At 43.2% G+C, this 22,140-nt stretch overlaps 1 protein-coding gene across 1 annotated transcript in view; it reads left to right on the top strand.

The window, feature by feature from the left end:
- The first annotated feature begins 7,325 nt into the window (after window positions 1-7,325).
- CNNM1 (cyclin and CBS domain divalent metal cation transport mediator 1) overlaps window positions 7,326-22,140 on the top strand; it is a 79,291-nt gene continuing 64,476 nt past the window's right edge. The window contains exon 1 of the mRNA XM_029610729.1: window positions 7,326-8,933. Within this exon, the coding sequence (XP_029466589.1) occupies window positions 7,529-8,933 (1,405 nt within the window). The 5' untranslated portion in view covers window positions 7,326-7,528. The remainder of the gene's footprint in view (window positions 8,934-22,140) is intronic.

The raw sequence follows: 22,140 nt of genomic DNA, 5'->3' as shown, positions 1-22,140 counted from the left end.
GAGGGATGAGAGGAGGGTTTCATCTTTCTTAGGATGTTCTCAACTTCTAAGGAGGAAGTTGAGTCGAAAACGGAAAGATTTGCTGCAGAGCTGATACTGGGTAGAGGAACATTGTTGTTATTGTGTGAGAAGTGTGCCGTGATGGATGCAACTTTATCTCTGAAAAAGTGCGCTAAATCGTTGCATCGGTTCTTGTGGGGGGTTGCTGAATGCTGGGTGTGGGAGGGAGTGGTAAGGTCCGCAACCATAGTAAAGAGGGCCTTTTCCGTTTTATTCACCATTCCCTTTCTAATAATTCTCAACATTCTGTTTGCTTTTTTGACTGCCGCAGCACACTGAACTGACAATTTCAAAGTGTTATCCACTATGACGCCTAGATCTCTTTCTTGGGTTGTAGCACCTAATATGGAACCTAACATTGTGTAACTATAGCATGGGTTATTTTTCCCTATATGCATCACCTTGCACTTATCCGCATTAAATTTCTTCTGCCATTTTGATGCCCAATTTTCCAGTCTCACAAGGTCTTCCTGCAATTTATCACACTCTGCTTGTGATTTAACTACTCTGAACAATTTTGTATCATCTGCAAATTTGATTATCTCACTTGTCGTATTTCTTTCCAGATCATTTATAAATATATTGAAAAGTAAGGGTCCCAATACAGATCCCTGAGGCACTCCACTTCCCACTCCATTCCACTGAGAAAATTGTCCATTTAATCCTACTCTCTGTTTCCTGTCTTTTAGCCAGTTTGTAATTCACGAAAGGACATCGCCACCTATCCCATGACTTTTTACTTTTCCTAGAAGCCTCTCATGAGGAACTTTGTCAAACGCCTTCTGAAAATCCAAGTACACTACATCTACCGGTTTACCTTTATCCACATGTTTATTAACTCCTTCAAAAAAGTGAAGACGATTTGTGAGGCAAGACTTGCCTTGGGTAAAGCCATGCTGACTTTGTTCCATTAAACCATGTCTTCTATATGTTCTGTGATTTTGATGTTTAGAACACTTTCCACTATTTTTCCTGGCATTGAAGTCAGGCTAACCGGTCTGTAGTTTCCCAGATCGCCCCTGGAGCCCTTTTTAAATATTGGGGTTACATTAGCTATCCTCCAGTTTTCAGGTACAATGGATGATTTTAATGATAGGTTACAAATTTTTACTAATAGGTCTGAAATTTCATTTTTTAGTTCCTTCAGAACTCTGGGGTGTATACCATCTGGTCCAGGTGATTTACTACTCTTCAGTTTGTTAATCAGGTCTACCACATCTTCTAGGTTCACCATGATTTGGTTCAGTCCATCTGAATCATTACCCATGAAAACCTTCTCCAGTACGGGTACCTTACCAACATCCTCTTCAGTAAACACCGAAGCAAAGAAATCATTTAATCTTTTCGTGATGGCCTTATCTTCTCTAAGTGCCCCTTTAACTCCTCGATCATCTAACAGTCCAACTGACTCCCTCACAGGCTTTCTGCTTCGGATATATTTTTAAAAGTTTTTACTGTGAGCTTTTGCCTCTACGGCCTTCTTCTTTTCAAATTCTCTCTTAGCCTGTCTTATCAATGTCTTACATTTAACTTGCCAACATTTATGCATTATCCTATTTTTTTCTGTTGGATCCTTCTTCCAATTTTTGAATGAAGATCTTTTGGCTAAAATAACTTCTTTCATCTCCCCTTTTAACCATGCCGGTAATTGTTTTGCCTTCTATCCACCTTTCTTAATGTGTGGAATACATCTGGACTGTGCTTCTAGGATGGTATTTTTTAACAATGACCATGCCTCTTGCACACTTTTTACTTTTGTAGCTGCTCCTTTCAGTTTTTTTCTAACAATTTTTCTCATTTTATCAAAGTTTCCCTTTTGAAAGTTTAGCACGAGAGCCGTGGATTTGCTTACTGTCCCCCTTCCAGTCATTAATTCAAATTTGATCATATTATGATCACTATTGCCAAGCGGCCCCACCGTTACCTCTCTCACCAAATCCTGTGCTCCACTGAGAATTAGATCTAAAATTGCTCCCTCTCTTGTCGGTTACTGAACCAATTGCTCCATATAGCTATCATTTATTCCATCCAGGAACTTTATCTCTCTAGCGTGTCCTGATGATACATTTACCCAGTCAATATTGGGGTAATTGAAGTCTCCCATTATTACTGCACTACCAATTTAGTTAGCTTCCCTAATTTCTCTTAGCATTTCACTGTCCGTCTTACCATCTTGACCAGGTGGTAGTATACTCCTATCACTATAGTCTTCCCTGACACATATGGGATTTCTACCCATAAAGATTCAATTGTGCATTTAGTCTCATGCAGGATGTTTATCCTGTTGGATTCTATGCCATCCTGGACATAAAGCACCACACTGCCTCCTGGGTGCTCCTCTCTGTCATTGCGATATAATTTGTACCCCGCTATAGCACTATCCCATTGGTTGTCCTCCTTCCACCATGTCTCTGAGATGCCAATTAAGTCTATGTCATCATTCACTGCTATACATACTAATTCTCCCATCTTACTTTTTAGACTTCTGGCATTAGCATATAAACATTTCAAAGTTTGTTTTTGTTTGTATTTATTTATTTATTTATTTTTCTATACCGATGTTGGTATACACCTTCACACCGGTTTACAATAACTCCTTAAAATAAAATAAAAATACATAAAATTCATAAAAACAAAATTTAAGATACAAAATGTTTTATACAAAACATAATAATTTAACCAATCATACGGAGTAAGAGTTACAATCATATAAAGAAATAAATAAAATTGTCTAATGAATTAAAGTAATTAAATTAAGACAATATTGAACTTAAAATACTAAAATAATACAAAAGGTTCCTAACTGGCTTCAATTTGAAATGCTTGAGCATACAACCAGGTTTTCAGTGCTTTCTTAAAAATTTTTAAATTACTTTGGAGCCTTAATTCGGTAGGTAATGAATTCCAAAGGCCTAGACCAGCCAGTGATACAGCCCTTTCTCTGACGGAAGTGAGTCTAGCCATGGTAATAGATGGAATTGTAAGGAGCTCTTTGCTAGCTGACCGCAGATTTCATTGCGGAGTATGAATGCGTATGATTGCATTCATCCAATCTACCTGCTCTGCATAGATTGCTTCATGTATTAGACATAGAACCTTATATTTTATTCTAAATTCGACTGGCAGCCAGTGCAAAGCAGCAAGCATAGGAGTGATATGGTCTTTTTTGTTTGATACAGAAATGAGCCTGGCAGCGGAATTCTGTAAAACCTGCAATGGTCTAATTGTTGATTTTGGAAGACCAAGCAGTAGAGAATTGTTGTGGCGCGCTAGGAGAGCGGTCCCACTTACCAAGAGATGTGTGTTCTTGGGCCACGGCTCGACCCCAGAGGAACTCCGAAGAGGTGCCTCAGTAGGCGAGGCATGCCCGAGAATGGGCTGGACAGGAGCGAGGCTGGACTGAAGACTGGAGATACTGACCCTCCTCCGGACCTGCACGCTTCGGAAGACCAACAACGTAATGATGGTCTTATGAACAGTCCTCCGACCGTTCCAAGCCCTTTCGGACCTGCCGCAGGGTACGGCAAGAAGCGGCAGGCCGGATGGAGGCCAGGGCAGCGAAGACCGGAACATGAAGATTCAGACGAGACTCAGGGACGAGGTACTTGGAAGCACAGATGTAGACTCAGGCACAGACGTAGACTCAGGAACGAGGTTCTGGGATGCACAGACGTAGACTCAGGCACAGACGAGACTTCAGGGTATATGGACAGTGGCGCGATCCCTCAGGGCGCCCTACTCAGCCAGTACTACTGGTCTGGTCACGGACCACCCTGTCCCACATCCGCGGGAGTGGGATCAGCGCAGGAAGGAACGAGATACTTGGCTTTCAGAAGACTCAGGAGTGAGGTACAAGGCTTGCATCATGAAGCACCCTACTAGGCCCGTCCGTGGGGCTGGTCATGGACCACGACATAGCTTGCCACGAGGTACCAAGCATAAAGAAGATTCAGGAACAAGGTACTTGGCTTTCAGAAGATTCAGGAACGAGGTACTTGGCTTTCAGAAGACTCAGGAACAAGGTACAAGGCTTGCATCATGAAGCGCCCTACTCAGCCCGCCCTTGGGGCTGGTCGTGGACCATGACATGGCTTGCCGCGAGGTACCAAGCGTACAGAAGACTGAGGAACAAGGTACAAGGCTTGCATCATGAAGCGCCCTACTCAGCCCGCCCGTGGGGCTGGTAGCGGACCACGACATGGCTTGCCGCGGGGTACCAAGTGTACAGAAGACTCAGGAACGAGGAACCAGGGGTTCAGAAGAGCAAGACAGGATCACGGACTTCAGGATCAGGAGAAGCAATATCAGAGCCAGGTCACGGACATCAGGAACAAACATCAGGACTGGAACACAGATACTGGATTGGGAGACAGACCTTAGGGCTGGAACACGGACATCTGAAACAGCAGGTGAACATCAGAACTGGAACATAGACAATAAGACAAGACGAGGAGCTCCAACAAAGACCAGGAAACACAGGACCTTGAAGAAGTACTGGAACAAGGGCGACTCCTGGAGCGAAGGACAGTAGGATCCCAGGAGTGACCAACTTCTTGCGAAGGCAAAGCTGGAATGGACGCTGAGCCCTTTTGTAGGGCTGAAGAGGACAACGCCCAGGGAGGGGTCAGCAGGGGGCCACACCTGGCTGGCCCTTGAAGAGGAGGAGAGAGGTGCGCGCCTGCGCCTTAGGAAGCTGGATGAAGAGAGGCAGGAACGTTGGTGGCATTCCCAGCCACGTGGAAGGCCCAAGGAGAAGCAGGCATGCAGCAGGAGCAGCCCTGGAGGAAGGTAGGCTGCTGGAGCGGCTCCATGCCGCAAAGACAGAAGCAGGAAGGCTGCAGGAAGCAAAGGATGGCTGCAGGCACCGGCAGGGACGGCCTCCTGCCGGCCAAGGACCCGGGCTGAAGCAGGCACCGGGAGGGACGGCCTCCCTGCCAGCCGAAGATCCCGGGAGCGGCTGAGCTCTTCGGGGACAGGCAGGAGCAGGAACGAAGGTCCCAGCCGCGAGGGAGAGCTCTCGGCGGGTTGGCTCTGCCGTGCAGGGCAAGAAAGAACGCGGCCTCTGTGCCGCGGAGGATGGCGACAGCGGCGGCTCGCCGCGCCGAACAGCTGGGGATCTGTGGGTGCGAGTCGGCGGCCTGACTATCCGCAAAGGTAAGAGCCTGCCCGCACTCCTCGCGGTCAGGATCGCAACAGAGAATTACAGTAATCTATGTTGGTAAATATTAACGCTTGGAGTACAGTTCTAAAATCCTCGTGATTCAATAAAGGTTTTAAACGCCTAAGAATTAATAATTTGTAATAGCCTTCCTGTATCTTGGTTGAAATGTGATTTTTTAAGGTGAATTCGGGATCAAGCCATACGCCTAAATCTCTAATCTTGCCTCCTAAGGAAACGGATACCTTCTCCATGTTAAAAACTTTGGCTTGGTCAATTGTTGAGATTTTGCGTTCTAACAACATGATTTCTGTTTTTTTCACAGCTAAGGCTCAATTTCATTTGTTTTAATAATTGCCTAATAATATTTAAAAACAAATTGGCAATTTTTAAAGTTTTTTCAATAGAATCATTAACTGGTAAGACGATCTGGATATTGTCTGCGTATATATAATAATTGAGCTGCATACCTGACAATAGTTGGCATAACGGTAGCATATACACATTAAACAAAGTCGCCGAAAGGGCAGAGCCCTGAGGAACTCCAGTTTCAAGTGCTGAAATCTCGGAGTATGAGTTGTTGATAAAGACTTGATATGTTCTATTGTTTAAGTATGAAGAAAACCATTCCAGTGCCTTATTTTTTATCCCGATTTCTGCCAGTCTATTTAATAATATGCTATGATTCACAGTATCATATGCTGCTGATAAATCCAGCAAGATTAATAGCGTTGTCCTTGATCAAATCTTTTTAATATTGTATCTGATAGTACTAACAAAAGAGTTTCGGTACTAAAAATTTTTCGAAACCCAAATTGGGTAGGGTATAAAATGTCATTTGTTTCTATGTAATCGTTAAACTGTTTCAGCATCACTTTTCCTATTACTTTAGCTATGAATGAAAGATTAGAGATTGGTCTATAATTGTTTAGAATCTCTGGGTCCAGATTGCTCTTTTTTAAAATGGGTTTTATAATAGCCTTTTTAAGCTGATCTGGTAAAATACCTTCAGTCAAGGATTTATTAATAATATCTGTTATATAAGGGGCTATTAGTACAGATATTTGCTTCAACGTCATGATGGATATCGCATCATCTGGATGATTGGTGGGGTTTAATTTATTGATAATCGGTTCGATTTTAGATGAAGAAACCTCATCAAAAGAGGACCAGTTTATATCTTTAGGTGTTAATTTGATTTCCTGAGTAGGAGTATTATCTAGAGTCAACTTAATTTTATCTATTTTACTTTTAAAGAAGTTCACCAATTGCTGGCTGAGCTTGTTATTATTTGCATTGGAAGTTGTTTGGGGGTCATTGGTTAATTGCTTAACCACCTGGAAAAGTATTCTAGGATTATTAGCATAGTTCATGATTTTCTTACCGTAATATTCCTTTTTTGTTTTATTAAATTCTTATAAAAATTAGAATATTTCCTATATGCTGTTAATGATTCAGTATTTCTCTTTTTTCTCCAAATTCTCTCTTTTTTTTGTAACTGATTTTTAACTTCTTTTAACCTATCATTAAACCAAGGGTTAGACTTTTTGTTTTTGTTTGAAATCACTTTAATTTTCTCTGGATTAATCTTATTAGCAGTTTCCTTAGTGATTCTATTCCATTCATCAAAGGCATTTTGGCAATCCAAATTGTTAATTCTATTTAGTTGAGTCTCTAGTTCCTTCTGTAACTCCTCTATCTCTATTTGCTTTTTAATTGATAGGGATAAGTTAGAATTTTTTTAGCTCAGGTGAGTTTTTAGTTACAGGCACTTGGCCTACTTTTCTTATTATTTAGAAATATACCAATGTATGTCATATTTTTTATTACCTCATGTTAGCCCTTGCTATCCTGAGTGATTGTTTTTACCCCGATGTAACGATGTTTTTCCCGCTTTCGATATGGTGACCTAATTCAGCACCACGGTTCCAAAGCGGCTCGACCATCAAGTAAAACACATTGGCTATGTAAAACGAACGATGGTTACAGCTGAAGTAATCAATAAGGGCATTTACACCACACTTGGTGAAATACGTTTTCATTCATTTTATTTGGCGGGGTACTACACTATCCTGTCCAGTCCTACCGGCTTTTACGTTCTCGGGTTTGTTTCGTCTATACGAAAGGACAACACACAAGTACTTAGCACAGGTCTCTCGTCCTCGCGCAGGCTCGAGCGGAGCCCTTCTCTCTCAACTGTCATTGGGGGTCACGTGCCGCGTACCTCCATCCCCCAGCCTTACAGCTCTCCTCCGTTCTGTGGCTCGAGCGCCGCAGTGTCACGTGCAACTTGCCAGGTCTTACTCCGGGATGGCGGAGACTACAGCTGTTTGCCGTGGGACGAGCGCCGTGTTTTTGCTTATCTTCTCGTTGTCACCGCGGCCCGTAGTATCCTGGTTACTCGGGCTCCGTCCAGAGGATACGGCGGGCGGCCTGGTCTCTCTGGAGGGGGGCACCCTGCGTGCTGCCGAGGGAGCCCGCTTTCTGCTTCGGGTTTATTTCCTGCCTTTGCCTCAGCCTATCAGTAACGGGAGCAACTTGAAACTGGCGTTCGTCGAAGAGCCGCAGCTGGCGGAAGCCCGCCGACACAATCCATGTGTAGACAGGAGCTCTTGGGCTTCAGATGTGGAGGTGGTGGGGCCTCTGCTGCTGTCCCAGTCCTCAGTGGGCTCGGCTGTGGCGGAGGTGCACGTGCGAGAGCTGCGCAAAGGCGAGCACGGTCGGCTTTTCTCCCTCTGTGCCTTCGACGGGCGGCAATGGGAGCATTACCGTGGCGCTCACTTTGCGCTGGAAGTGCTAGAAGTGGTACCGGTCAGCCCGGTGTGGCTCCGAGCTCTGGTTTCGGTGGTCTTGCTTGCTTTGTCAGCCCTCTTCAGTGGTCTCCGCCTCAGTTTGCTTTCCTTGGACCCGGTGGAGTTGAGGGTGCTGCAGAACAGCGGCTCTGCGGCGGAGAAGGAGCACGCACGCCGGGTGCAGTGGGTAAGAGGCCGGGGTAGCTACCTGCTCTGCACCCTGCTGCTGTGCAATTCACTGGCTAACGCATCGCTGGCTGGCTGGCTCTGCTTTTCGCTGCCTACCTCGTCTGCGGATGGTGGTGGTGGCGGCGGCGGGATCTGGGTGCCGGTTTTGGTGTGTACTAGCTGCGTTTTCCTATGCGGGGAGGTAGCCCCATACTCGGTGTGTTCGCGGCACGGGTTGACTATTGCATCTCGCACCATCTGGCTTACTCGGTTTCTAATGGTCGTCTCCTTCCCGGTGTGTTACCCGCTAAGCCGATTGCTTGATTGGGCTCTGCGTCAGGAGATCAGCACCTTTTACACCCGGGAGAAGTTGCTGGAAATGCTGCGGGCGGCCGATCCGTACAACGATTTAGTGAAAGAAGAGTTGAACATCATTCAGGGCGCCCTGGAGCTGCGCACTAAGGCCGTGGAGGATGCCTTCACCCCATTGGGAGATTGCTTCATGCTACGCTCAGATGCTGTGCTGGACTTTAATACCGTTTCCGAGATCCTGCGCAGCGGTTATACGCGCATCCCGGTGTACGAGGGCGAGGATCGAGCTAATATCGTGGACATCCTGTTCGTCAAAGACTTGGCTTTTGTTGATCCAGATGATTGCACCCAGCTGCAGACTGTCACTCGGTTTTACAATCGCCCACTGCACTGTGTATTCAACGACACCCGTCTGGACGCTGTCCTGGAGGAATTCAAAAAGGGTAAGTAAGCGACAAGTGTTCATCTGCCTACTGTGGACCTCACCCTCATTGGACACTATCCCCACTACAAACAGGCCTGGATTTAGGCATAGGCAACTGCCAAATTTTGAAGATGCCAAAAATCCGGCCATAGAGCAGCCAGTTTCTGCTTGCTACGTAGGACCATGTGCCAGTGCAGCTCTGGCTACAGTTATTCCCCTCTGTGGTAGTTCTCTTATCCCTTCAATTGGTTTTATTTTTTCCTCACTGTACAACCGATTTTGTAAGGCGTATAGATATTATTGTGTTTAATCTCATATAGTGCTTTTTTCTGATTGCAAAAAAAAAAAAATGTATTTTTTAAAGGGGGATATTTTTTACAAGATAAAGAACTTCCACATCTAAGATGTTTTCGTTTTGAGGGGGATATCAGTCCACATGGGGTTGCTTTTAATAGCAAGAGTAACACATTTTTCCTATAGTTTATTATAAAATAGTTGGACATTATTAAGATGTTTCTGTACAGTGGAGAGTAAAATTGCAACAGTGTCCTTTGTTCACAATTATTTGTATATTTATAACTAGAAGTCATGCTTTAGGAACTGGCGCAGTGGCTAGAGTGGCAGACTTGGAGGAGCTGAGGCAGACAGAGAAGTATATTGGTGAGACCCTCAGGGACATAGTAACCAAGTCCCAAATCCAGTCTGGCAGCCCCAGTGCTGCCTTGGATCAGAAAGGTCTCCCAGTTGGAGAACAACACCCTGGTGTAGCAGGAAGTGATCCTGTAGCAAGGACCAGGAGATGTATTGTCCTCTTGCACTGAGGACAAGTCTCCCAGGGCTTCATAACTGGTGATTCAATTATTAGAAATGTAGATGATAGGGTGGTTGGTGGACGTGAGGACCGCCTGGTAACTAGCCTACTTCATGCATCACCTAGATAGGATTATAGACAGTGCTGGGCACATGTGGGCACCAACAACATAGGAAAATGTGGGAGGGAGGTTCTGGAAGCCAAATTTAGGATTTTAGGTAGAAAGCTGAAATCCAGAACCTCTGGGGTGGCATTCTCTGACATGCGTCCTGCTCCACATGCAGGTCCCCAGAGGCAGGTTCAATGTGAGGATAAGACAATGGTGCAGGGAAGAGGGATTCAGTTTTTTAAGGAACTGAGGAAACTTCTGGGGAAGGGGAAGACTTTTCTGAAAGGATGGGCTCCACCTTAACCAGAGTGGAACCAAGCTGCTGGCACTAACTTTTAAAAAGGAGATAGAGCAGCTTTTAAACTAGAACATGGTGCATGGTTCGGAGGAATGTATCCTTGAAGAATACTAATGAAAGAGGAGTGTTAGGGCATCCCAACAGAGAGGTTCCAATAAAAGCAAATGTAGTCCTTGTGCCTATATGTAAAAAATCACCTGAGCTAAAGATTTACAAATTATCCCTATCAACTGAAAAGCAGGTTGTTAATACAAACAAAAAACACATTTTGAAATGTCTGTATGCTAATGCCAGAAGTCTAAGAAGTAAGATGGGAGAGTTAGAGTGTATTACAGTAAATTATGAGATTGATATAATTGGCACCACAGAGACCTGGTGGAAGGAGGATAACCAATGGGGCAGTGCTATATCAGGGTACAAATTATATTGCAATGAAAGGGAGGATCAACTTGGTGGGGGTGTGGCACTTTATGTCCGGGAGGGTATAGAGTCCAACAGGATAAAGATGATACAAGAGACTAAATGCTCAGTAGAATCTACATGGGTAGAAATCCCATGTGTGTTGGGTAAGAGTATTGTGATAGCAGTATACTACTGTCCACCTGGCAAAAAAGTCAGACAGATGATGAAATACTAAGAGGAATCAGGGAAGCTAATCAATGTGACAGTGCAGTAATAATGGGAGATTTCAATTACCTCAATATTGATTGGGTAAATGTAACATCAGGTCATGCTAGAGACATAAAATTCCTGGATGTAATAAATGATTGCTTCATGGAGCAATTGGTTCAGGAACCAATGAGAGAGGGAGCTATTTTAGATTTAATTCATAGTAGAACACAGGATTTGGTGAGAGAGGTAATGGTGGTGGGGCCACTTGACAATAGTGATCATAACATGATCAAATTTAAACTAATAACTGGAAGGGGGACAAAAGTCACTTGATAAAAAGTGACTTGATAAAAAGTGACTTGATAAAAGTGAGGAAAGGTGCAGCTGCCAAGGTTAAAAGTGTTCAACAGGCATGGACATTGTTTAAAAATACAATCCTAGATGTGCAGTCCAGATGTATTCCACACATTAAGAAAGGTGGAAGGCAGGCAAAACAAATACCAGCATGGTTAAAAGGTGAGGTGAAAGAGGCTATTCTAGCCAAAAAAAAAAAATCCTTCAAAAATTGGAAGAAGGATCCATCTGAAGAAAATAGGAAAAAGCATAGTCAAGTTAAGTGTAAAACATTGATAAGACATGCGAAGAGAGAATTTGAAATGAAGTTGGCCATAGAGGCAAAAACTCATAATAAAAACTTTTAAAAACATATCAGAAGCAAGAAACCTGTGAGGGAGTCGGTTGGATCATTATATGTCTTAAGTGTTAAAGCGGCTCTTAGGGAAGATAAGGCCATTGCAGAAAGACTAAATGAATTCTTTGCTTCTGTGTTTACTAATGAGGATGTTGGGGAGATACCAGTTCCGGAGATGGTTTTCAAGGGTAGTGAGTCAGATGAACTGAACCAAATCACTCTGAACCTGGAAGATGTAGTAGGCCAGATTGAAAAACTAAAGAATAGCAAATCACCTGGACTGGATGGTATGCATCCTAGGGTACTGAAGGAACTAAAAAATGAAATTTCTGATCTATTAGTTAAAATTTATAACTTACCATTAAAATCATCCATTGTACCTGAAGAATGTAACACCAATATTTAAATAGGCCTCCATGAGTGATCCAGGAAACTATAGACCAGTGAGCCTGATTTCAGTGCTGGAAAAAATAGTGGAAACTATTCTAAAGGGTTTAATGGAACACAGTCAACATGGATTTACCCAAGGGAAATCTTGCCTCACAAATCTGCTTCATTTTTTGAAGGGGTTAATAAACATGTGGATAAAGGTGAACCGATAGATGTAGTGTATTTGGATTTTCAGAAGGCGTTTGACAAAGTCCCTCAAGAGAGGCTTCTAAGAAAACTAAAAAGTCATGGGATAGGAGGTGATGTCCTTTCGTGGATTACAAACTGGTTAAAAGACAGGAAAATGGTCAGTTTTCTCAGTGGAAAAGGGTAAACAGTGGAGTGCCTCAGGGATCAGTACTTGGACTGGTGCTTTTCAATATATTTATAAATAATCTGGAAAGGAATACGACGAGTGAGGTTGCGGATGATACAAAATTATTCAGAGTAGTTAAATCATAAGCGGATTGTGATACATTGTAGGAGGACCTTGCGAGACTGGAAGATTGGGCATCCAAATGGCAGATGAAATTTAATGTGGACAAGTGCAGGGAGTTGCATAAAGGGAAAAATAACCCTTGCTGTAGTTACACGATGTTAGGTTCCATATTAGGAGCTACCACCCAGGAAAAAGATCTAGGCATCATAGTGGATAATACATTGAAATCATCGGCTGTGTGCAGCGGCAGTCAAAAAAGCAAACAATGTTATTTATTTATTATTTATTTATTTAAAGCTTTTTTATACCGGCATTCATGATAAAATCACATCATGCTGGTTTACAGGAAACAAGGGAGTGATAACAATGAACGAAAAACTGGTGTTGAAAGGAATTATTATGGTGTTGTTAGGAATTATTAAGAAGGGAATGGTTAACAAAACTGAAAATGTCATAATACCTCTGATTCATTCCATGGTGAGACCACATCTTGAATACTGTGCACAATTCTGGTCGCTGCATCTCAAAAAAGATATAGTTGCAATGGAGAAGGTACAGAGAAGGGTGACCAAAATGATAAAGGGGATGGAACAGCTCCCCTATAAGGAAAGGCTGAAAAGGTTAGGGCTGTTCAGCTTGGAGAAGAGATGGCTGAGGGGGGATGTGAAAGATGTTAAAATCATGAGAGGTCTTGAACGAGTAGATGTGAATTGGTTATTTACACTTTTGGATAATAGAAGTTAGCAAGTAGCACATTTAAGACTAATCGAAGAAAATTATTTTTCACTCAACGCACAATTAAGCTCTGGAATTTGTTGCCAGAGGATGTGGTTAGTGCAGTTAGTGTAGCTGGGTTTAAAAAAGGTTTGAATAAGTTCTTGGAGGAGAAGTCCATTAACTGCTATTAATCAAGTTGACTTAGGGAATGGTCTCTGCTATTACTGGCATCAGTAGGATGGGATCGTCTTAGTGTTTGGGTATTTGCCAGGTTCTTGTGGCCTGGTTTGTCCTCTGTTCGAAACAGGATGCTGGGCTTGAATGACCCCTGGTCTGACCCAGCATGGCAATTTCTTTTTTTTTTTAATTCTTTATTTATCCAATTTTTCAATATTACAAGCATACAATGTGAAATTTAACATGTTACGTCACATCTAGTTATATCCATAATATTTTAAAAGAAATTATTTAATCACATCTTTCAAAAAGAAAAAAAATATTTTAAAGAAATACACACATTGTAATATTTGCAAATAGGTCATAAAGTAATTGGGAGATCCAATACTTTATTTAGGACATACCACAAAATTATTCTTTAAAGAAGAAAAGGGAGGTATTATTTCTTTCACTATTAGCACTAGACAGTTAGGTATGGCCATTTCTACTGCACGATTATCTATCATCTGTCTCAGTTGTTCTGGGTCAAAAAGGTATATTTATTATTGTCTAGTATCAAAATGCATTTACAGGGGTAACGGATATTCATTTGACCCCCCCCCCCCCCCCCCACACACACACACATTTCTAACCTCCTGAGCCATACTCAAGAATTTTTTCCTTCGGTTTTGAGTTTCTTTCATCAAGTCAGGGTATATCCAAATTCTGTATCCCAAGTACTGTTTATTTCTATTCCGAAAAAAACAGTCGTAACACAGTATCTTGGTCATTAGGAGTCGTGAATGAGACCAATAATGTTCACAAAATTCTATTTGATCCTCTGAAGAGGTTCCCAAAAATAATGTAAGGTCTGCTCCTTTGTCCTGTGGTTGCGCATTCTGAGGCTGTTCAATCTTTGGGCATCCAAATGGCAGATGAAATTTAATGTGGATAAGTGCAAGGTGATGCATATAGGGAAAAATAACCCATGCTATAATTACACAATGTTGGGTTCCATATTGGGTGCTACAATCCAAGAAAGAGATCTAGGCGTCATAGTGGATAACACATTGAAATCGTAGGTTCAGTGTGCTGTGGCAGTCAAAAAAGCAAACAGAATGTTGGGAATTATTAGAAAGGGAATGGTGAATAAAACGGAAAATATCATAATGCCTCTGTATCGCTCCATGGTGAGACCGCACCTTGAATACTGTGTACAATTCTGGTCGCCGCATCTCAAAAAAGATATAATTGCAATGGAGAAGGTACAGAGAAGGGCTACCAAAATGATAAGGGGAATGGAACAGCTCCCCTATGAGGAAAGACTAAAGAGGTTAGGACTTTTCAGCTTGGAGAAGAGACGGCTGAGGGGGGATATGATAGAGATGTTTAAAATTATGAGAGGTCTAGAACGGGTAGATGTGAATCGGTTATTTACTCTTTCGGATAGTAGAAAGACTAGGGGGCACTCCATGAAGTTAGCATGGGGCACATTTAAAATTAATCAGAGAAAGTTCTTTTTTACTCCACGCACAATTAAACTCTGGAATTTGTTGCCAGAGGATGTGGTTAGTGCAGTTAGTATAGCGGTGTTTAAAAAAGGATTGGAAAAGTTCTTGGAGGAGAAGTCCATTACCTGCTATTAAGTTCACTTAGGGGCGGATTTTCAGAGCCCTGCTCGCGTAAATCCGCCCAAAACCGGGCGGATTTACGCGAGCAGGGCCCTGCGCGCCGGGAAGCCTATTTTACATAGGCCTCCCGGCGCGCGCAGAGCCCCGGGACTCGCGTAAGTCCCGGGGTTCTCCGAGGGGGCGTGTCGGGGCGTGTCGGGGGCGGGCCCGGTCGTCGCGGCGTTTCGGGGGCGTGTCGGCAGCGTTTTGGGGGCGGGTACGGGGGCGTGGCTACGGCCCGGGGCGGTCCGGGGGCGTGACCGCGCCCTCCGTACCCGCCCCCAGGTCGCGGCCCGGCGCGCAGGAGGCCCGCTGGCGCGCGGGGATTTACACCTCCCTCCGGGAGGCGTAAATCCCCCGACAAAGGTAAGGGGGGGTTTAGACAGGGCCGGGCGGGTGGGTTAGGTAGGGGAAGGGAGGGGAAGGTGAGGGGAGGGCAAAGGAAAGTTCCCTCCGAGGCCGCTCCGATTTCGGAGCGGCCTTGGAGGGAACGGGGGTAGGCTGCGCGGCTCGGCGCGCGCCAGCTATACGTAATTGATAGCCTTGCGCGCGCCGATCCAGGATTTTAGCAGATACGCGCGGCTCCGCGCGTATCTACTAAAATCCAGCGTACTTTTGTTTGCGCCTGGAGCGCAAACAAAAGTAGGCTATTTGCGCGCCTTTTAAAATCCGCCCCTTAGAGAATAGCCACTGCCATTAGCAATGGTAACATAGAATAGACTTACGGGTAGATTTTCAAAGGGGTACGCGCGTAGGATATCTATTAAAATCCCGCATACTCTTGTTCGCGCTCGCGCTAATTTATAAAATCCGGCCCCCAGTTTTTGGGTACTTGCCAGGTTCTTATGGCCTGGATTGGCCACTGTTGGAAACAGGATGCTGGGCTTGGGCTTGGTCTGACCCAGTATGGCATTTTCTTATGTTCTTATGTTCTAGTTCTAGGAGTTGGTGCAAAATAGCACGGCAATTTCTTATGTTCTTATTTTATTTTGAGGGGGATCTAAATTTGATTCCCAGACCAGGATTCTGTTGTTTAGGTTGATCAGGATTTGGGATGCTGCAAAGGCAGGGTTCTAAAGTCTTCTAAGTGAAGGAAGTTTTGGCCATACTCTGACCACAGTTTCATTATCCAAAGTGAGTATGGTTGTCTGACTTTGGAGATAAGGGTATTTATTAGAATGGCTGGCTTATATGGAGTGAGAGTTATATAAAGTAACGTCAAAATACTCTGTGTAGCAGGCCCAGATTGAAACATAGGCAGCTGCCTAAGGTACCAGATTTTGAAGGCATTAAGTATCTATGCCAAAGAAAAACCTCATCTGCTTGCTTTAATGCCATGTGTTGGCACAGCTTCAAAGGAGTACCACAATGGCACTCTGCCTACTGGTGCCAAAATTTTAAATTCAGCTCTGCTGGGTAGTTGCCATTGAAGGCTTGTGATACTGATTCATAGTGCTAATTCCAACTGAGATGGAGAAATGAAGGAGAAGAGGAAGCTACCAGGCCAAAAAAAGGTCTTCATTCTGCTGGAAATCTTTTCTTTTGATGTATCTATATTCAGTAATGTTTGATGTGAATTCTTTATGGTTGTTACCTAGGTCAAATGGTGGCTTGGTGCTCCCTTCTCACAGACATGGATGTAGAGGAAATTTGCATAACTGCAAAGACTAAATTGGCTAGCTAAGGTTATTGGTTCAGTCTGATTTGTAGAATAAATCCTCTGTGTTGGGAAATATGCAACAGAGCTCAAAAGTTTGAATTGCGATTGTAATAATCTTGTTTTGGTGTAATTCTTAATACTTATATCATTCACATTGTAGATGTAGGAGCCTCTGCAATAAAGTTTGTGCCAACCAAAGTTTAGCATGGGTTCGCACAAAATTTTAACTTGCATGTTAATAACATATGCAAAAATATTTCATGTGTTCTCATGATAAAAAATGTTCCCAATAGTGTAGTTAAGCTGTTCTGGTACATGGAAACCCGTTGGCGTTGGCAAAACAGGATGAGCATGTTACTTATCAAGGGCAAGCTAAGTAACTTGAGCAGGCTAAACTGAGCATGGTCAGTTCTATTCTCCTCTTGGTTCTTCCTGTTGGAGATAAGGTCCTAAAGCACGCGATAAATCCCTATCGCATGCGAAAAGGGCCTTTTCGCGTTCGATAGGATGTAAATGACTGGGAGGGGAGGAGTCGGGGCAGGGAGGGGGAGGAGTCGGCCACGGCACAGCTGCTGGCAATAATGTGAGGAACATTCTCGCCGGCAGCGCAGCGAATAGCACCATTTTTTACGGTGCGCTATTCACGTGAAAGGCTGCGGCCGGCGAAATCGCGCCGCCTTGGTGCGAACAGCTGCGGCCTTTCGCAGGTTCGCCTCCCCCTTCGCCCCCGCCCCCTTTTTCACGAAATTCATCATTCCGCGAGGAATGATGAATCTTGCCCAATGTTTGCAATATTTTGGCAAAGAGAACTGTGGTCAAATGTATTCATAAACAAGAGCCTATGGGTACAGTTATACAGGTTGATCTCTTTATGGCTTTTATTTCTCAGGCCCTCTGTTTCCACTTAGCTGAGCATGCTCAATTTAGTATTATCATTCTGTTTAGCTTTCTTTCGGTTCAGTAGCTTCATTCTCAGGCCTGGATTTGTCAATAAGCACACTAGGCCTTTTTATCTAAGGTAGTAAAAATCTGGGGCCACAGGCTGGCTGAATTAACTGTGCTGAATCTGACTCAGCAAGCAGGATGCAGAGATAATGAGTAGAGGGGGTGAACCTGATTCCCTTCTCTCTTCCTTAATCCCAGAAAAGTTCTCCCTCTCTCATCTCTTCCTTCATCCTAGATTTTTGATCCTTCCCATCTCTGGTCCACTCTCCCTTTCCTCCCCCTGACCCCAGTTATCTTTCTTTCTTGCATTTCTCCCCCATCCCCATTCCTCTCACCTTCACCTTCACCTCACCTCATTCTGGGTTTTCTTCCCTTCCTCTTCGCTATCCATGATCCGCTCACCCTTTCCTTCTCCTTTTCCCATCCCTGAAGTGTCCTCCTTGTACTGATACTTGATCTCTTTTCCTCACCCAGTAAACAAAAACAAATTATACAGACACAAGCAAGTTTGGAAAATAAGTTTATTTATTTTTTTAATTCTTTATCATTTTCCTATTACAAAAACTAAACATTTTTGCAAGTTCGAAAAACAGAGTTAAACAATCCACAACTCTATGAAAGAAAAGAAAAGGCCTTAAACAGGCTTTTAACAAATATCCTCATATATCCATAAATCAATAATTTCTATTTAGGCTCCCCAAAATTTAAAGAGAGTAATTCATAATCTGAATCCATAAACAAAAGAAAACAGGCACGCTTACAACGAATCATTTTCATTTTCACGTACAATGGGCGTAGATGTAGCTGGTTTCCTCGCATCTATAAAAATCCTTAATTGTTCTGAAGAAAAAAATATGAAGATTTCTCCCCCTCTCTTTAGCACGCATTTACAAGGAAATTTAAGCATATAGGAAAAACCTAGGTCAAGAACCTCCTGACGAAGGGCTAAAAAACCCCTTCATCTGGATTGTGTAGATGCGGCCAAGTCTGGGTAAATCTTAACATTCGCATTCAAATATGAAATAGGAAAATTTCTGAAATACTTTTTCATTACACATTGTAAATCTGATACGGAAATGAAAGATACCAGGAGCGTTGCTCTTGCTAATACTTCTATGCGTGAGTTCTCAATTATTTCAGTGAGGTTCTCCTGCCAATTTTGACCGGTAGTTGTTACTGCTGACTTAGGGAGGAAATAGCATTTATTAATCGATGGTAATTCCTCTTGGGTATATCCCAAGATTTCCTCCATAAATGTTTTCAAAGTAGTATAAGGGGTCTCCCCAATAACTCTGGGAAAGTTCAATATACGCAAATTTAGTTGCCTAGATTTATTTTCAAGTGTCTCAATCCTTTTCGCCAGCATTTCTCTATCTCTAACCGTAGCTGTTTTAAAATCCAAAGTCCCAGCATCTTTCTCTTCTAATTGAGCAACTTTGACAGACAAAGCACTTATTTGATTTTGCATTTGTGAGTTGGATAATGTATTCTGTTGAATTGAATGCTCCATTTTAACATTTAAAGTATTTAAGGCAGAACTTACTCCAGCCATCATGTCCCACAGTACTGCAAGAGTGACTACTTGAGGCCTCTTGGAGACCACCAAAGGCACGAATTCGGGGGGTCCCCCACTGGGAATTGGCAGCAATCTTCCCGTGGGTTCAGCCCCTACTGTACCTGGATCCAGCCTGGTCCCTGTTGCTCCACCGCTACTCCGAGGCCCGGAATTCCCCGTTTCAGTTTGTCCAGCTTCACCCGAAGCCACAGGTATCAATGTTCTGTCTGCGCTTAACCCGGAAGAGGTCCCCTCAGATAGCGGTCCAGGCTGCAGCACCTCCCCGATCCTCTGAGTCGGTGCTTGCCTTAGGTCGGGACTCAGGGATAGCTCCTCCGCCGGCTCAGACGACGCTCTCTCCTCGCCTGGCACATCGGGATCCTCACTCCCTGGGACTTTCGTTGTAGGATTGAGGAAATTCGTGATTTCACGCTGAATCGCCGCTGAAGGTGAGGAAACTACTGGGAAAATACGTATTTTCCCTTTCCTTTTAGCTGGCATTTTCAAAAGGAAAATAAATCGACGAAACTCTGAGACCAGTACTTCCTCCGTCTCTCAGCGTGCCGCCATCTTGGGAGCTCCAAAACTCTTGGAAAATAAGTTTATTTTTATAATGTAAATGAAAAGATGAAAACGTTTGACAATCAGCTTAAAAATTTCAAAATTTTGCCACAGAATCTATCTGAACTAATGCAGGAAACTGTGGGACTGTACCATTTTTTAAGATGGTGCCGGCCATCCATTGCTGCTACCATGTGACAGAGGCTGGCCAATGACACTGATAGTCCCTGTCACACGGTAAGGGCAAAGGGCCATCGGCGCCATTTTGATTACTGGCAGCCGACAGCCCGAGAGTGGGAGATTGCTCCCGGGACCCCTGCTGGATCACCAGGGACTTTCAGTAAGTTTTGGGGGGTCGGGAGGGTGGGGGTTGTAATTAATTAAATTTGAAGGGTTGGGGCAGGTTTCGGGTTTTGTTTTCGGGGTAGCTGTGGCGGGCCGATAACGAAGGCAGAACCAAAAGGTTCGGCTGAATCACATCTCTAGTTATTAGTGCCACTGTAAATTGGACATGATACTGAATGGATAACCATTGAAGCTTTGTGAGAGTCGGTGTTATATGTTTGTTTCGCTATTTACCACAAATCAAACAAGCTGTGGCATTTAGCAACAACTGTAAAGGCTGCTCACCCTGTAAAAACGTGCTAGCAATAATTTTGTAATGAGTTTGACAGTTGTTTGGTTTGGATTGTAAATATTGCTACCCTTAACATAAGGCTTGGGGGTAACCTGCATGGAGTGGCAGTTACCACCCTCAAATGAAACATGAGGGTCACTGCACCGAGAGGCAGTTACTATCATAAGAAACTTGCTGGCAGATTGGATGGACCATTTGGTCTTTTTCTGCCGTCATTATTATGTTATTATCAGCGCATCTTTGCATGTCCAAAAAGATGAGGCTCATATATGTGGAAATGAAGCTGCTAATGCATTCTGCAACTCAGATCAGTTTGAGCTTAATGTGCCCATTTTCACCTTTTTCATCCCCATTTAGCCTCCTGTACAACCTATGTGCCAGTTTAGATTAGCAAATATTTTTATTGCTTGAGAAGCTATTTGGCCTCTTTTCTGGCTTTAACATCAATGAATCAACCCCCATTATATATCTTTAGGGGGCAATAATTTAGACTTTTTTATGCAGGTAAACTTGGATTTACCCACGTAAAAACATGAACTGATTATTGCTCTGGCACCCCCTCCCCGGACCTGTCCTTTTCCGTGCTGGTAAAAGTGCACATTTGTTCACTGCCCGCTGAGAAAAAAGGGCAGAGTTAGAAGTTGGTTGGTGGGGGGGAGGGAAATTACATGGAGATCATGTAGACAGATCTTTGTGCATAATTTTCGGCAGATACTATGCACCTTTTTCAATGCAGGTGTAAATTACTTGGGTACTTTGCTACCCACATTCTGCATGCTGGCAGGATTTCAGTCTTTATTATTCTCTGGTATAGATTACTGTTTCTCTTAACAGGTCTCCCATTATACACTATCCGTCCATTGCAGATTATACAAAACTTGGCAGCAAGACTGTTAACTAGCACTTCCATTCATGAACATATCACTCCTGTCCTCGAAACATTACACTGGCTCCCAATCTCATACAAGCTCGCCATGATCATACACTCAAATATTTACAATTTACACTCCCCCTGGATTTCCTCCTGGTCCCTCAGGTCAGCAGACCTAATGCTATTAGATGTCCCATCTCCAAAGCTTACCCACCTTGACAAAATCAAAGAGCGTGCTTTCTTTTCTGCAGGACATCTCTTATGGAACAGCTTACCAAAGGAAGTATGATGCCTCCGGGAAAAAATATTCTTTAAAAAAGCACTAAAAACTTTCCTCTTCAAAAAAGCATTTCCAACCTAAGCGATAATGTATTATCCCCGGCATCTTCCTCATCAGTGAGTTCTTTGTAGACGATTATTGACCCCACTATTAGCTCCTCTATCTTGAGAGAGTTATCTCCCATGTCTTAGTATGTTGTCAACTTCTGTACAAGGTTCTCCCCATATTGAAGGATTTTGTAATGTGCTGTTTTATCATGTTTCTTTGATTTATGTATGTTCATACTGTACCCCACCCTGAACTTAGGAAGGACGGGTAATAAATGCAAATAAATAAATAAATAATGTATGCACTTTCATGTCAGATTCTTTATTGACATTGTTAATATAATCTTTGTACTGATATGATGTCTGCATTTTATTAGTAAACATGGTCTGACTCATCTGTATATTGTCATATCCTAACGTCATCATTTATTTATTTGACTGATTTACCAAACTGTTTACATTAATACATTAAGGATTATTAGTCCAGCTCTTCTCTTCTCCTTGGGGGTTATATGATTTAGGTTCTTTCATTTATTATTATTATTTTTTTTAAACTATTTATTTAAAGAACCAGGAACACTACAACAAGAAATCCAACTATACAGACTGCTGAAGATTCAGACAATCACTTTTTAACAGTTATATACACAGACCTAAAAGGAGAACAGTATAAGCAAAACAATACAGAGCCAAGCCCTCTGTCCCTTCGACTACCTCTAGCAGCTAGTAGTTATGCTG

The sequence above is a fragment of the Rhinatrema bivittatum genome, chromosome 7, assembly GCF_901001135.1.
Source record: "Rhinatrema bivittatum chromosome 7, aRhiBiv1.1, whole genome shotgun sequence".
Classification (NCBI taxonomy): Eukaryota; Metazoa; Chordata; class Amphibia; order Gymnophiona; family Rhinatrematidae; genus Rhinatrema; species Rhinatrema bivittatum.
Note: the sequence above shows the minus strand (reverse complement) of the source record. Positions and strands in the feature narration are given on the sequence as shown.